We start from the raw sequence: 18,055 nt of genomic DNA on the forward strand, positions 1-18,055 counted from the left end.
AGGTTAGTGTTGAGAAGAGCTCTGTAATCATTTGTTGCTAACCTACAGCACATTTTTTTTATACTTAACCTACTAACTATGAACAGGTGTGTAGTTGTATCCCATTCAGTATTCCAGAGAATGGAGTGCAATCTTGTTGCAGCTGAAGAGGTTTCTTTTTTTGGAGGTGGTGGTGGTGTATGTTTTTCCAGGGTTCTTTTCGCTTTTGTGGTTATTAGAGTACAAGTGGCCCCTGGAGTGTCTGAACAGAACTGTTAAATTGACTGTTCTGTAAAAATTCTTAGGGCAGAAAATGTCCATGTTTTAGAACACTATCTTGGAGACAGACTTTTCAAGAGTTGATCTGTTTTGCCAATAAAATCAACTCAATCTTGCCTGTATCCAGTTGTAGCTAGTTTTGCAAATTTGGAGAATTAGTATTAGCAGAAGTGTGAGAGGGTACAGCTTGTACAAGATAATACACAACTGGATGTCATCCACACTTTGGCTGTTCAACCTCTCTCATCTCACCAAATCCATTAACAAATACATACAGATGATTAATAGCACAGGGACATGACCAGGATCCGAGGGATTTTAAATATTATCTTGACCTTCACAGCTAGAGAGAATTATTTCTTCTTTATTCATTAATTTTTTTGCCTGCCTCGAAGTTATGTTCCCTATAGTCTTGTTTGTGTTTCAGATGCTGGATTTTTTTTCTGCCAAGGAAAGTTCTTGGTACATTAGAGTTAAGTATACTGAGGATGTGTTTTTGTTATTTCTTATATCTGCCATAGAAATGTATTTAAATATAAATTAAATAACAACTACTATTATCTTAACATTCAAATCAGAAAAATATAGCTTAAAAATTATTATTATTATTAAAATGTTTACTTTAAAATGTGTCCAGTATTATTCCAGAGAGGGATTTGCGCTATTATAATTTAAATTTATTATAATAAAGTGTCTGTGAAGAACACGTTAGAATGGAATGACATACAATCTAGCTGGGCATAGATAAATCCTATGACCACGATACAGAAAAATACATGCAAAATCTTTCTTGACTTATTAACTCTTTGATCACAGACTGAATTATTTTTTTTCTTTTACAAAAACTAGGGCACTTCAGCTTTGAGTACATCCAGATTTTATACATGTAGTGATTATGAAACCAAGACAAGCATTTCAATATAGACATAGCTTTATGAAAAAAACTGTAATTTTTCTCCATACCTATGTAGTGTGCCCTTTTTGTCTTTTTTGACCAAGAAATTTGAAAATTAAAGAGATACTCGGCTTTACTTTTCTTAAATGTTGTATGTATTCTTCATGGAATTTGAATGGAAGCATCTGCTAAGCCATAGTGTCAGTGGTACTGTATATATAAGCATAGTAATTTGTATATTTTTCTTAAGAGATGTTAAATTTGTGATCTTTTTGAGAAAATAAGACTATAAAAATGTAATTGAATTTATTTTTCAAGATCTAATTATGGAACACTCTTAGGAAGATACGTGATCAAGTCCAATCCACTGCTATTGTTGGCAGCTAGAGCCTAATCTCCTCCATAAACTGATAAAGCTCAGTCTTAAAAGTAGCTATGTTTTTGTCCTTGTACGCTTGTGGGAAGGTTGTTCTAGAGTCTCATCCCAGTGCAGATCTGGTGATGATGATGGTGTTGCAAATCTGTTACTAACAGCTTATTCTAATCGCTGTGAGGTGGCCTGGCTGTCCTGTATGTCATCTTTTCCTGATAAATCCACACAGCCTGTTGGGAAAGAGGAAATGAGGGGAAAAATAAAAAGGACAACCATTTAGAGCCCTGCTTATGTTTGTGCCATTAGTAGCTTGGGAGGAGTAGGGGAAATATAATTCTTAACTGAGCTCATGTGTCACAGGATCACTGAGATATGGGTTTGCTGTGTCATTATCTTAGGATTTCTTATTGCACAGCCTTACTGTAAATATAGTATTTTAGGATATTTAGGATCAAGAAATGCTTCATATTCTCAGTATAAAGGTTCTTAGACCCCTAATTAATAAATAAAACGTGAGGCTTTTTAAGTAAATTCTTTACTATAGATATTAATGTAATAAATTTACATAATCCCATACAAATGACAAAAGTAATGATTTTTTTTATACTCCTGTAATTTAAGGAATTTTTGAAATGTTATTGGGTTTTTTTGTTGTGAGTTTTTTGTTATGAAGACATTAATTCCTATAATGATTTTTTTGGCTTCAAAATATGTCAAAAGAGAAAATGCAAAGTTGTAGCATGTTAATCTTTAGTATATAGTCATTCGATAGATAATTTTTAGGTCTATGATGGGACATATTGTGAAATAATGTCTACATGAATTGACACAGAATGAATTTTGTCATAGAATTGGGTGCAGTGAATCTGAAGACAAGCTTACTACAATACCAATTTCTGTGAGGTGTAAATATAGTCAATTAATTGAAAATCATTCTTAATTTTGAAATATACTTAATGCTACTGATTTATGGCAAGAATACATCAAACCTGACTTAATAGAAATGAGACAAATGTCTAAATATTTTTCTATGTAAAATTTAGGCAGAAACATAAACACTGGTTAGAAATATATTTGGAAAAAAATAAACGCATAGTAGTATATCAACTACAGATTATTAAATGATAGCAATTTGGTGGTGAAAGTGGAAGATCAAGATAGAGCGATTTCTAACCTCTCTTCCATTCTTGAAGATCTTTCTTCATAACTGAAATGCGCTGCTGATTTCAGACATTGCCAGATAACGTGCAAGTGATGCAAGTGGTGGAGGAACCAACAAGGAACCAACAAGTGATGCAAGTGGTGGAGGAACCAACAAGGAAAGGCGCTCTGCTGGACCTTGTATTAACAAACAAGGAGGGACTGGTGGAGGATGTGAAGGTCGGAGGTAGACTCGGCTGCAGTGACCATGAAATGGTCGAGTTCAGGATCCTGCGTGGAGGAAGCAGGGTGATAAGCAGGATCAAAACCTTGGACCTCAGGAGGGCTGACTTTGGCCTCTTCAAGGAGCTACTGGGAGGAATCCCGTGGGCCAGGGCTCTCGAAAGCAGGGGGGTCCAAGAGTGCTGGTCGCTCTTTAAAAATCACTTCCTCCATGCTCAGGAGCGGTGCATCCCCCTGAGAAAGAAATCGAGCAAATGAGGCAGGAGACCTGCATGGTTAAACAAGGAGCTTCTAGTGGAGATCAGGTGGAAGAGAAAGGTCCATGGAATGTGGAAAGAGGGGCAGGCCACTTGGGAAGAATACAGGAATGTGGTCAGAGCATTCAGGGATGCGACGAAGAAGGCCAAAGCCCACCTGGAATTGAAGCTGGCAAGGGATGTCAAAAACAACAAGAAGGGCTCCTTCAACTACATCAGCAGCAAAAGGAAGGCTAGGGACAATGTGGGGCCGCTGCTGAATGAGGCGGGTATCCTGGTGACGGAGGATGCAGAGAAGGCAGAGCTACTAAATGCCTTCTTTGCTTCAGTCTTCAGTGCCAAGACAGGCCCTCAGGAATCCCAGGCCCCGGAGGTAAGAGAAGAAGCCTACAAAGAGGACGACTTTCCCTTGGTCGAGGAGGACTGTGTGAGGGATCGCTTAAGCGATCTGGAAGTCCACAAATCCATGGGCCCCCATGGAATGCACCCACGAGTGCTGAGGGAGCTGGCGGATGTCATTGCTGAGCCACTCTCCATCATCTTTGAGAGGTCCTGGAGGACAGGAGAGGTGCCCGAGGACTGGAGAAAGGCCAATGTCACTCCAATTTTCAAAAAGGGCAAGAAGGAGGACCCAGGGCACTACAGGCCGGTCAGCCTCACCTCCATCCCGGGAAAGGTGATGGAGCAGCTTATCCTGGAGGTCATGAACAAGCAAGTGGAGGAAAATAAGATTACAAGGAGTAGTCAGCATGGATTCACCAAGGGGAAATCATGCCTGACCAATATGATAGCTTTCTATGATGACATGACTGGCTGGGTAGATGAAGGGAGAGCAGTGGATGTTGTCTACCTTGACTTCAGCAAGGCTTTTGACATAGTCTCCCATAATATCCTCCTAGGGAAGCTGAGGAAGTGTGGGCTGGATGAGTGGTCGGTGAAGTGGATAGAGAACTGGCTGAATGGCAGAACTCAGAGGGTTGTCATCAGCAGCGCTGAGTCTGTTTGGAGGCTGGTAACAAGTGGTGTCCCCCAGGGGTCAGTACTGGGCCCAGTCTTGTTTAACTTCTCCATCAACGACCTGGATGAAGAGTTAGAATGTACCCTCAGCAAGTTTGCTGATGACACCAAACTGGGAGGTGTGGTAGATACACCAGAAGGCTGTGCTGCCATTCAGAAGGCTGTGCTGCCATTTAGCAAGACCTGGACAGGCTGGAAAGTTGGGCAGAGAGGAACCTGATGAGGTTCAACAAAGGCAAATGCAGGGTCCTGCACCTGGGGAGGAACAACCCCATGCATCAGGTGTTGTGCATTGTGAAGTGACCCAGATCAGCATTAAATCTAGAACGCTATTTTTGTGTGCTTTTAGTTGGCTTAATTTGCGTATCTCGCTCGCCTTTTAAAATGCACATGGCAATGTAAAAACGCTGAAGTGCTGAGCCTGGCAAAATACCTTGGCTTGCCTTAAAGTATGTTCTTATAATCATATGCATTTCTGTAGAAGTCTTATATTACAGCATTGATAGCTAGTGCGATTTGCACCTCAAATGTTGAGAAGTTAATGTTTGTGAGTGCTAAATAGTAACAGACCTTTTTGACTTGTAACATACATTGATAATATTATTCTTCTTGTATCATATATTTACATACTAGTTGTTGCATATGCAGAACAACTTTAGTTTCTAAAATTTAGTTACTTTACCAGAATTGTTCCTTCTGGGAGTTAAGTCCTGACCCTGAAATGTGTGAAATGATTCTATTGCTCCCTGAAATCGGAGTACCTTGTTCCAAAGGGAGGACTGTGAAATGTGTGCAGCATAGGCTTAATCATAGATTCATGGAATATCTTGAATTGAAAGGGACCTATAAGATCATCAAGTCCAATTCCCTGCTCCTTGCAGGACTACCTAAACTAAACTGTATGACTAAGAGTGTCATCCAGACACTCCTTGAACTCAGAGAAGCTTGGTGCCAGGACCACTTCCCGGGGGAGCCTCTTCCAGTGACTGACCACCCTCTCCATGAAGAACGTTTTCCTGATGTCCAACCTGAACTTCCCCTGATGCAGCTTCATTCCATTTCCTCATGTCAGCTCAAGAATTAAACAATTATTTCTGCATGAAATGAAGAGGATCTGTTTTATCTTTTTATTGCCTCCGGAATATTGCAGATACATTTATTGGACAATCTATTGTAAGGCTGTATGCACCTTAAAGATGACTTTTTTAGTTTGATCTATTAAAATTCCTTTTTAACATTCAATGCTTGAATAAAAATTCTCTTTTTTTTAGTTTGATATCCTAGTATATTTTGTTGTCCTTTAAAGTGAGAACAAAGAACACGTAACTAGATGTACCAACTGGATTTTAGGTTAAGTGTATGCTAAGTTATTTGCAAAACATTTATTAAGATTAACCTTAATTAAAAAAAAAATTAAGGGATGGAATACTTCAGAGTTTTTGTATTTTTTGTTGTAATATTTAGTACATCGAGTTTCATTCATCCTCCACTGGAGTATTATTACACCTCTAGTATAATAGTTTTTCCAGCAGTTGGAGATGAATGATGGAATAGGCAAACAGATACTAAGGAGTCATGATGCATTTGCAACTACTGTTCTGTCTTGTCTTTATTTTTCCAAGTATAATTTAGCACTAAGCTTTTTACTTTATTTACAGGTAATTGTAACAGATCGGCTTTAGCAGTTTAAGTTCCCATCCATTATCCTGTGAAGATTTTAATTGTGTCTGTGCCTTTGAACTGAAGATATCACCAGTTTATTGAAAGGATAATGCAGTATCCATCTTCATTTAGCCCATTCTTCCGTCATGGTCCTGAAACTAAATGTGAACCGAGGTGTTAGTCTCTCTTGAGATGCATCATTCTAACACGTTGCTATTGAGAGTAGAAAATTCCGTTTGCATACATTGTGGAACAGCTGTAGGTGTAGAACAGAAACAAATTTGTTGCTGTTGAACTACATGTAATACTTTGCTCAAGGTTCTGAATGATGCTACCTGCCCTTATAAAGAGACAGAGCAGCCTGAAAGCAAAGGCTTTCCTAAATGCACTAGTATTAATTTATTTGAAACCATGATTTTGGGGTGTAACAAGCAGTAACAATGTGGATATTATTTGTTTAGCAAATTATAAAATTTTTGTGGGAAGGAGGGGTACGTCAGTAACACATGTTATTTAGTTACAGACTGTCGATATGGTCAGGCGTTTCTTCAGCTGCATGAATAGAGGTGTCTGAATTAATCCTATGTTTCCCAGATAGTTTATGAGGCCATGCAATTCTGTGCACTTTGTGTTGTTTAAGTTTGAGTCAAAGTCTCAAAGGGCAAGTAATCTGAAAAATTGCAGCAGTATGCTGGGGAGTTCCTCTGTTTGTTCTTGTGTATGTATACATTTATCTGGAGAACTGTATAACCACAAAAAAATCTATTAATTTGGGAATGCCATTTCCCATAAATAGAGTGAGTGTCTTGACTTAAATTTTTATTATTTTGTGTGTCATTTGTTTTTGTGGTTTTTTTTTTTTCCCTTGGATGTCATAATTTCTGAGTGAGAGGTTGGAAAGCCAAAGTATTGCTGCATTTCTTTATTTCCCTGCTGTGTATCTGAGAATGTAGCCTGCTTATACAATAGCCTTAATGGAAACTGCATGTGCTAGAGTAGGACTGGTAATGACACTGAATTGCTCTTTGGAAATGGTAAATAATGTTGATCACTAACTCCAGGTTAATATCAGGTACTTCCAGCTTTTCTTTTCCTACTTTGCTTTGTTTATTTCTTGGCTGAACAATTGACTTCACACAGATTTGCATTTATTAAATTACAAATTTTGGGAAACTGCTTGTTAATCCAGTACAGAAAGGCAGAGGTTGTTTGGGTTCTAGATTTCTTAAGAAACTGGGGTTTTTTAGGTCTCCATAATCTCTGTCGAGGATTTGATGGTTGCTGCAACCATGCAGTCAGGAAGATTTGTGTAACAATGTCTTCTGAACAGCACCACTGATGAAGTGTGCTGCTGAAGTACTGAATTGTGGTGTGAACAACACAGCTTTTATTCCTCTTTTTACCTCTTGTTTTCATTGGTATAATGCACTGTGAAATCTGATGTGAAACTTGGGAGCATACCAAAAAAGGATAATTAGCTGCAGAAGGAATAAATACACTCAGATATGTGAAACTCTCCTGAGGGAGAGAAAAGAAGCAGATGCATTCTGATGAGTTAATGAAAATTAGTCTCTCCAGATTTCCCAGCCAGTGCTGCTGGCTGTAGCTGAGCCCTTCAGGCTTTGCTGGCTGCGAACAACAAACAACGAAGATGCAGATCTTTTTTCTTTCTTTTCCCCTCCTTTTAAAAAAAATTGTTAAACATAAGATGTTCAGCACTTGCGATAATCATGGCCCCTCCTACTATGCCAGCTGAAACCACTCCCTGCGTAACCAAAACATCACTCCCCATGATTCTGAAGGTATTTTACATTTCAGTACAGGCTTTCGTGCCATGAACCACATTTCTTACAGAAAGTACATTTGAAAAAAAGGAAAAGAATTTTTTAGGAGACAAATAAGAGTGACTCGCACAGCACCTCCTTTTCAGAGCTCAGAAGTACTATAAAATCAAGCTGGAAGCCCTAACCTGCTTTAATTTAAAATACTGGAATATATAATCTAGTAAATGTTTTAGTGTTGATTTCTGTGTTCCAGTTCAGAATCCAATACATATAGCATTTCAATTGCTGCTATAAGTATTTCAGATTATGTATTTATGGATGTAAAGCTTATTAATGTAGAATCGTACCACAGAGTTCAGAGCTGATCTTTGGGTATCTTGTTTCTGAATAATTTGAGTAAATTTTAGCACAGGACTCATTGTACTTACATGTGTTCAGGTTCTGTATTTTTTATTTCAACTGTGCCTTCTATCATGGCTTGGATGACTTATATTTCCCACTGGTTTGATGAAGATGATTGGTATGAAGGACAACAACGAGTAAGAATTGTTTAAATTAATATTTTCTCTTTTACTTCCTTTATATTTTTCTTTCTTAAGCTGCTGTTCATTCTATTGCCAGTACGAGAAGTAATATTCCTGTAGTGGTACTAGAAGGGATTTTTAGTAGTTTTAATTAGATCTGGAATCATAGATAAGCACATCTAAAATTAGTTTTTTGAAAATTAATGTTGCTAGCTGGATAAAAGATACTGGAAGTTTGGTGGCAACATTTTTTTAGGTTGCATAATTTAATGAGTAGTAATTCTTTAATATGTAACGAGATAGAAATTAAGCATTTTATTGTATTAAGAGGAATTAATATACTTTGCATGGAGTAAACTAAAATAATTATAAGCAGTAATTGAATGAAACAAAAATATTTGGGAGATATTAATTCACCTAGGGTCATTTCCAAGTTGTGCCTTGGATACCTGTATATTTTTATTAACATTTTTCCAAAGAGGAGGAGTTGTTGTTACTATAGCAACATTTGCAGGATATCTTGGGGTTTTTTCTAATGTTTTTTTAACTGTATGCCTTGGGCAAGCTTGATCTACTGCTGCTTTCGTGGATTTATGGTGGGAAGTGAATATGTCACATTTCTGTCACTGTATCAAGCTCCTTTATGTAATCATATATTTCTATAATTTCTGTTTCTTGATTTGATAGTATGTTCTCAGCTATTGAATCAGAATGCAGGAGATGCTACTGAAACATAAGGGCCAGCAGCTGCTTTAATTATATTATTATGTATTACTTGGTAATGCCAGTTATATGCACATAAGTATTAAAAACTATCAGAATTTAATACTGTTCCACTGTTCTGATTTTGGATGTCACTCGTGATGTGAATGTTTCAGATGTGGAGTTATCTTTTTATAGCTGCTCATCAGGGATTTGGGTGTGAGATGTGTCAAAAGGTAGCTTTATGTGGAATCAGAAGTGTTGTCTTTGCAATTTGCCAGCAGAAAAGCAATCTTCTGGTGATTGTGGTAGCTCTGGGCTGGAAGATGAGAACGAAACTCTTACGGAGGGTTTTAAATGCTTTTTGCTGAGATCAGGGGTGGTTATATGTATTTCTTTGTATTACATACAGTATCTGAAAACTACATTTCTGGTACCATATGACTAACAAATACTCTGTAGATTATGGTTTTGTTACCGCTGCTGTGTATTATGTTTCGATTGATTAGGTGCATAGCTCAGCATTCCTGGTGATGGGTTATTAGAAATACCAGCATTTCTCTGTGCTCTGTTTCAAATCATAGTATTGCTGTTTATATTATCTTCTTAAAGTTGCACAATAAAAGAGATTCTAGGTAAACTGTACAAGTAGTGTAGTCAAGACAGCCAAAAACATTCCCTGGCAAGACTTGCCCCAAGTCATGATTTTTTTTTTTTTTTAGTGTTAAATTGTTGGCCCTTAGGTTTTCTAAGCAGGGTATATATCTGGGATTAATGTATTCGGTTTTAATTTCAAAAAAGTGTTTGTGTTTGTAAAATACAGTCTCGGGCTGTGATTTCAACTCCAATTTTTTTCTGAGCTTCAGCCAGAGGTCCACAACATTTTTAGGACTTCTTCCATTCTGAAGCCAGAAATACTGTGGTTAAGTCAGTTCTTGTAGTAATTTGGCTCTGGTTTTATTGTAGAGGTTTAGAACATCTGTGAACTCTAGTAGAACACTTGTTTGTTTAAAATGATCTCTTAAATAATAGTGTTCTCTTCCTAATCAGTGGATAACTGAATGCACTCATGTTGAACACTTGCTAGGTTATCATAAGTTAGGAAATGTCATCTGCAGATGCTGGTTGTAAGAGTCTAGCTGAGGCTTCTGGTGTTTTTGAAGAATCTTGCAGAAATTCAAAGCCTTGTCCCAGCCACTCTCTTCTTGCCTCTGGTTAATCTTCTGTTTCTCCAGGAGCCGCAGATGGTCTATGTGCCATGAATTGTATACAGAAATAGAAAAAACTTGTCTAGTTTTTGCAGAGCAGCATGCAAATTCTGTCTGTACTGCTTAGTGGTAAACTAACAACCAAGACTTTAACAAGCAGTAGAGCACCTAGGTTAAATCCTCCTGGGAAGTATGAAGAGCTTGGCTTTTGTTTAGAGCAGTACATGCATAAACCTACATAATTATGGTACGTTGTTCTGTGTTGTGACTGTCATGATTAATGTAGTCAGTCTGTGCTCATCTTTTGCCCAGAAGCTGTTGCTTGAAGTAGTGTACAGTCTCAGACTATTTAGACACCTACATTAGTACCTGCAGTTTGACTGTCCACACCAAGAACTAGAAAATTCTTTAGCATTTTGTGGTACTCTACACAAAGTAGGAAGAATTTTTGTTTAAAGGGAGTAGCTCAATTGATACTGAGATATCTGGTTCATAAGAAACTATAACTGAAATATGACACTGCCATCTATTTCTTTGTTTCTAACCTTTTTTTTGTTACAGATCTGTTAAAATCCATGACAGCTGGTCTTTGACAATATACATATTTTCAAAGTTTTCATAGTATAAGTTTTCTTCTCATCTTCTGATGTGCTTACTTTTACTTTTGAGTTTCCCCAGATTCATAAAGTAATAGATATAAATACAATTTAATGTAATGGATAGATAGTGAATGAATAGAATTTAGAAAATATGCTGACTTATTAACTGCTCCTTCCAGGAACATTAAAGTTTTTGGAAATTTCATTTCTCTGTTTAGTCTTAGTAGATTTAATTTGTGTATTGGCTTTTAAGTTACATATGTACCAGAATATAGGATTATAGATTATGGAATCATAGAGTGGTTTGGGTTGGAAGGGACCTTATATATAACTTAGTTCCAACCCCCCTCCATAGACAGGGATGCCTTCCACCAGCCCAGGTTGCTCAGAGCCCCATCCAACCTATCCTTGAACACTGCCAGGGAGGGGGCATCCACAGCTTCTCTGGGCAGCCTGTGCCAGTGCCTCACCACTCTGAGTGAAGAATTTCTTTCTTACATCTGAGAACTAATTTCTTCTCTCTCCTGCTTCTCTCTTTCATGGGTCTGGACATAATAATGAGAATTTAATGTCTTAACATGGCTATAACGTGCTTGGTGTTTTCCAGACCCATTGGAAGAGGATACCTACTAATTATGCTAATGTTCTTTCATGAGTGTCCGTGCTATTGAGGCAGGCACAGTCAGGAAGAAGTTGTTTTCTGCTGTGTCTTGCAGACACGGAGTGTTTTTGCTGGGTTTGAAGACCTTCATGTTTTTAACAAGATAAAGCCATTGTCCATTATCTGCTGCTTCAAACTGATCCCATTGGATAGGGTAATGAGTTTGAAACTCTGGCTCATAGGTCACATTTTCATCTCCAATGGATAAAAGTTGGGTAAATGTGCCCAGTGTCTTTAAGGAGACATCACTTTTATATAATTAAAGAATATCTTTAATTAATACATTATCATTGACATGTTGACAAAAATACTGGTACCTCTGGACAGTAGTCTGGATGAGATATAATACTTTTGTATGTCAAATATACAGGAGTGGCAGCAAACTTTCCACATAAGAAAAGATACAAACTTAATTGGAAGATAGTGACAATAGAATGAACAGAAGCAGAGTACACTAACACTTTACTACATATAGCTGTTCAGAAACTAGGGGTTTGTATGTACAGAAGCATATTGATTAACACAAGAATACTGTATATTCACTTTTGTGTTCATGCCGTGTTGCGTATGTACTCATTTAGACAGGTCATACACTGTATGGACCGCAATCGCTAACAGTATAAGCAGATGTTATTGGTTGTGCTTGATGGTTATAAATTTATGAATACTTATAACATGCAAGCACATCTCTTGATAATTAAAGGGTGCTAAGTGATGGATTTAAAGAGCTATTTTTAATCGGTAAATATCATTGCAGTACAATTGGGAAATAGACTGAGCAATGAAATACACTGAGTAGCTAAAGCAGAGGAAAAGGAGTTAGGTTAAAATTAAAATGGTGTCTGTTAAAGAGCTGCAGTTGCCAGGCTACTGACACTGCCGTTTTGTGTGTGGTGTGACACAATGCTCAGTCTTTTCTCCAACATCCTTTAGTAACTGCATTATTCTGTGAACATCAAGGTTTAGTTCCTTCATCTGTCAAGTAAAGTGATTTCATTCTACAATCAGAGCAAGATTTTGTGTTTTTGGGAGCAGCAACGTGTTGTAATGAACATGGAAATTCTTAAGTGGTTTACAAAAATGATACCTATGCTAAGGTAGGGATTATTAGGCATTTATCTTTAAGTTATTGGTATATAAACATGTCTATGTATCTAGTCCATTCAGATGATATTTTTAAATAATACTAAGTCTGTGGTATACAGAATTTCAGGGTTGGTTCTTTTTTTTCTATATTTAGCAACAAGGAAGGACTTAGAATGTTGCTGCACACGCCAATTGAAACGAAAGGCTTTTATTGTCCTCCCTCTTCCCTTCATCTCCTTGGAAACTGTGGGCATCCTTTGATAGCATTCCCAGTGTGGTATATGTTTTTTACATGCACAATTTTTTTCAGTGTGTACTTAAGAGTCAAATACAATTACTTGTCCACCCCTTATTTTGAAATAAAAAGCTTTTTTAACAAAGTATGAAAAATCTCCATTGTATAAAAATGCAACCTGTGTGAAATTATACACGTATATATTTATTCAGTTATACTGTATTTCTAGCTTTCTGACGTTTTACTCAGGCTATTCTGATGAATGCTGCTTTCTCCCTTGTACTACGAGTATGTTGAACAAAATTCCACGATGTCTGAAAAGATCTACAAGAAACTGCTTTGATTCATAATACTTCAAAGAAAACAGTTAGTAAGCTGCACAATTGTAATTTCTTCTTCTAGATGTTGTACTGAATCTCTAAGCAAATGCTTCTACTTAATAACATTATTTTTTAAAAAATAGTATGTAACTCATTACAAGCAGCAGAAAATATTGACAGGTTTAAACCAGGAAATATTAATAAATAAAGTGCAATTTCCTTTTTGTAATACAGGTCAGAATATTCTACGTATGTAATTTTTTTACATATACTTAAATAGGAAACTTCTATATGAAGAATCAAAGTTTAATAATGATTCTTAAGAAGGAATTATTAACTGAGTGGAATAATGATACATCACAAAGCAGCATTTTTCATCTAAATGTTGATCTCATTTAGGAGACATTTTCATTTGAATGTCAGACCGTAAGAAAAAATCGTACATTATCAAAACAGTGGTTGTTTTAAATTAAACTTGTGACCGAGGCTATTAGTGAATTTCTGCAAAAAATGTATTAAAGTTACCTTTTGTCTTTAATGTAAGAGAAAACAAATGTGTTCTTCTGTTCCAAATACAGTACTTAATATGACATATCCAGTAATGCTTATAGACATACATTTAAAACTAGGCTGAAATAATTTTATAGCCATTTGATGACAATGATTTTTGGTCATGATTAATCTGGCCTGAATTCAATTTAGTGACATATGCATTTGGGAACCATTAAAATACCCTAAATTGTGCAGGTGTCCTGATGACATTAAAAAAAAAATACATAAAAGCCTCTTCATTGTTAATCTGCTGCATGGAAAACATGGAAATAGTAGCACTAGTAGTGGACTCCAAACCCAGAGTGCTAGTCTGTTTGTGTGATTGTGGTAATTGTAAAGCCAGTGTAGCAGATCTTTTTGTTCTGGATTTCAGCACTTAGACTTGGAATCTTCCTTATTCTCAGCCACTTAGAATAGTATTTTCCTGTAGACTGGATTTCATGTAATCAGGAATAACTTCTCTCTCTCATACCAAGGCAAAAAGGAAAATCTACTCAATATATTAGCAGCAATAGTTTTTATACAGATTACTGCAGAATACTACAAGACGTATCTGTTGTTACTCTGAAAGAAATATTTGTGGAATTCTGGTTTAGCATCTGTAAGAGATCTGAACTTTGCAGTCAATTTTACCTGTAATCCAAACCACAAATTGAACAAGATTTAAGATAATATTTTCTTATATATTAAGCTTCATGAAATCAGGAACCTCTTAGCGTCTATACGAGAAGGTGAAAAAGAGGATCTGTACAAAATGAGACAAATCTGTTATTACTATGAAATAAATATTCGTGCACTCTTAGTGTCTAAAGAGATGTTAACTTTTAATCAGTCTTAGGTGTGATATACCTACAAAGTAAACCTCTGATAATCCAATGTTGTACATCTAATTCTCTTCTGCTTCACCATGTTCTTTACCTGTTTGCTGACATACCTAGTGTTTTAACTATCATTTTCCCTGGAATCAAAAGCAGAAACCAAGAATTCTGGTTCTAGGTGTTATCCTGCATTTTTATTCAATTGTTATGTAATCAACTGGATGACTTTAATTTCAGAAAAAGTGGTTGTTAATGATGCCAGTTATTTTTCTACTGTGACTAGAAAAAGTCTGTGTTGGAGTTCTGAATGCCCCAAATCCAAATATTTCTGAATATATGTGATACTTGAATTGGACAGCAGGGACCTCTGGAATTTGTAGTTTTACTAACCAGTAAAAGAACACTAAATGGCAAAATCAGAAATTTAGAGGGGGTTTTTTGACAGTTTGTGGTGATGATGATGATGATGATGACAATTTTCATAAAAAATTTCTGTGGGACTCATGTCATTTCTAACAAGAGATGGATTGCAAATGAACTGCAAGGTGATGCAATGTATAGACCTGTTCTCTCTAGAATCTCTCTGCAGAAGTCAGAAGAATTGTTGGCCGAGGCAGAAAGGAAGTCTGATAGCCAAAGCACTAGTGTGCAGCAGAGCTGTATATTCTAACTTGTTTTTCTGTATATTTCTGTTCTGTTGTTGTACAGTCTCTTTTACCAAAATTTTCAGAGGTTAAACATGGGTGTTTTATTTTCTTTAGATATTTAGAACTCAGTTAGAACCTTTAAGCACTATAACTACAGTCAGTGATATCTTTGAGATGATCAATCCCAAACATTCAGTCTGATCCTGATCTTCTGCTAAAGAAGCACCCGAAATAAGTCTCTCAATTTTTTTCTTTCACACTTTCCAAAGTGAAAGAGGGAGACATAACTGCGTGGAGGTCACTTCTTATATTTATCACAGAATCACAGAATGGCAGGGGTTGGAAGGGACCTCTGTGGGTCATCTAGACCAACCCCTCTGCCAAAGCAGGGTCACCTAGAGCACGCTGCACAGGACCGCGTCCAGGCAGGTCTTGAATATCTCCAGAGAAGGAGACTGCACAACCTCCCTGGGCAGCCTGTTCCAGTGCTCTGTCACCCTCAGAGCGAAGAAGTTCTTCCTCATGTTCAGACAGAACTTCCTATGCCTCAGTTTGTGCCCATTGCCCCTTGTCCTGTCACTGGGCACCACTGAAAAGAGTCTGGTCCCATCCTCCTGACACCCACCCTTCAGATATTTATAGGCATTTATTAGGTCCCCTCTCAGCCTTCTCTTCTTCAGGCTGAACAAGCCCAGCTCCCTCAGCCTTTCCTCGTAGTGGAGATGCTCCAGTCCCCTCATCATCCTTGTAGCCCTCCGCTGGACTCTCTCCAGTAGCTCCTCATCTTTCTTGAACTGGGGAGCCCAGAACTGGACACAGCACTCCAGATGAGGCCTCACTAGGGCAGAGTAGGGGGGGAGGGGAACCTCCCTCGACCTACTGGCCACACTCCTCCTAATGCACCCCAGGATCCCATTGGACTTCTTGGCAGCCAGGGCACACTGCGGGCTCATGGTCGACTTGTCATCCACCAGGACACCCAGGTCCCTCTCCACAGAGCTGCTCTCCAGCAGGTCCGCCCTGAGCCTGTACTGATGCATGGGGTTGTTCCTCCCTAGGTGCAGGACCCTGCACTTGCCCTTGTTAATATTTAGATAGTAAGCTTTTTATCAATATTGACCGATAGGTTACATTGAGTGCTATAGGTCTCTATTACCATACTCCATACAGCTGATATCAAGTAGGTGGAAAGTGATCTGCAGATGACATATCTCTCCTAATGCTGTTACACAGCAATGCATTGCATAACCAACAGTTGCTCCTTTGAAATACTGGATTGCATTTGAAGTTTCCTTATTTGTTTTTAATTCCCTCTCCTTTGTGGGGCTTGAAAACATACCTAACACTTGGTAAATTGGACATAAGTCTGCTTGTCTTTGAAGACTATAATCTCAGCTCTTTGGAGGATGCGATCTTTAGGTCATATTCCATGTAATCTTTTTCCACATAATGTCCCTCAGTCCATAAATCTATCCACGGTATAAATGTGTCCTTAAATGAGACATTCAATAACATAGTTGGAGGAGTAATTCTTTATGTCTAGACCTTACCTTAGCCCATGCTGAAGCACTCACTGGTATGGTGAAACTTAGCAGAGTTGTCCTTTACCAATCTGCACAAGAAGATTCTTTTCTGGAGGAGCTCTCACTGACGGAAGTACAATTGTTTTCCCATATTAGGATTCTGCTGCTAGCCCAGCTGAAGTCATTCGCGTGAAGAGGTTTCAGCTATGGGTTATCTAAATATCCTGTGTATGGGTAGGACTTTGAGTCATGCTCATAGAGCCTTGTTTGGATTGATTTAACTTCTGTGCAAAGAGGTGAATCATTTTTGCAGCCATATGGACCTTGTTCTGCCGTTTGGATCACCATACTGTTGCAGGCTGTGATCCACCTAGTCATCATTGTCAACCTCAGTTGCAGTTGTTTGGCCACTGGAGCCTTCTGTTGTGGTGGCAAAGTCACAACTATTTCTGCAGGTTGAAGGAGCAGGCATTGCATCATCTGACAATTGGCTTGAACTTGGGACGTTCATGTCATGTAAAGACTGGTTTCTAAGTGAATTCAGAGATTCTGTAAAAAGTGATGGCTTTTCATGCTTGCCTCATTTTGAACTTTTTGTTAAATCAGAGAATCACAGAGTGGTCGAAGTTGGAAGGGACCTCTGGAGGTCATCTTATACTGCCCACCCAGGAGTTAAGTTTAAGTTAAGTTTTTGGTCGGTGAAGTGGATAGAGAACTGGCTGAATGGCAGAACTCAGAGGGTTGTCATCAGCGGCGCTGAGTCTAGTTGGAGGCTGGTGACAAGTGGTGTCCCTCAGGGGTCAGTACTGGGCCCAGTCTTGTTTAACTTCTTCATCAACGACCTGGATGAAGAGTTAGAATGTACCCTCAGCAAGTTTGCTGACGACACCAAACTGGGAGGTGTGGTAGATACACCAGAAGGCTGTGCTGCCATTCAGCGTGACCTGGATAGGCTGGAGAGCTGGGCAGAGAGGAACCTGATGAGGTTCAACAAGGGCAAGTGCAGGGTCCTGCACCTGGGGAGGAACAACCTCATGCACCAGTACAGGCTTGGGGTGGACCTGCTGGAGAGCAGCTCTGCGGAGAGGGACCTGGGTGTCCTGGTGGACGACAGGTTAACTATGAGCCAGCAGTGTGCCCTGGCTGCCAAGAAGGCCAATGGGATCCTGGGGTGCATCAAGAAGAGTGTGGCCAGCAGGACAAGGGAGGTTCTCCTTCCCCTCTACACTACCCTGGTGAGGCCTCATCTGGAGTACTGTGTCCAGTTCTGGGCTCCCCAGTTCAAGAAGGATGAAGAGCTACTGGAGAGAGTCCAGCGGAGGGCTACAAGGATGGTGAGGGGACTGGAGCATCTCCACTACGAGGAGAGGTTGAGGGAACTGGGCTTGTTCAGCCTGAAGAAGAGAAGGCTGCGAGGGGACCTTATAAATGCCTACAAATATCTGAAGGGTGGGCGTCAGGAGGATGGGGCCAAGCTCTTTTCAGTGGTGCCCAGTGACAGGACAAGGGGTAATGGGCACAAACTGAGGCACAGGAAGTTCCGTCTGAACA

General features: G+C 38.6%; 1 protein-coding gene across 4 annotated transcripts in view; it reads left to right on the top strand.

Annotated features, from left to right (window-relative positions):
- WDR17 (WD repeat domain 17) overlaps positions 1–18,055 on the top strand; it is a 65,661-nt gene that overhangs the window by 3,707 nt on the left and 43,899 nt on the right. For 3 of the 4 annotated variants that reach the window (XM_075421766.1, XM_075421768.1, XM_075421767.1), the window contains exon 1: positions 7,527–8,168. The exons of the other annotated variant lie outside the window; for it this stretch is intronic. In XM_075421766.1, the coding sequence (XP_075277881.1) occupies positions 8,058–8,168 (111 nt within the window). In that variant the 5' untranslated portion in view covers positions 7,527–8,057. Of the gene's footprint in view, positions 1–7,526; positions 8,169–18,055 lie in introns of those variants that run through there. 4 annotated transcript variants of the gene reach the window in all.

Source organism: Opisthocomus hoazin, chromosome 5, assembly GCF_030867145.1.
Source record: "Opisthocomus hoazin isolate bOpiHoa1 chromosome 5, bOpiHoa1.hap1, whole genome shotgun sequence".
Classification (NCBI taxonomy): domain Eukaryota; kingdom Metazoa; phylum Chordata; class Aves; order Opisthocomiformes; family Opisthocomidae; genus Opisthocomus; species Opisthocomus hoazin.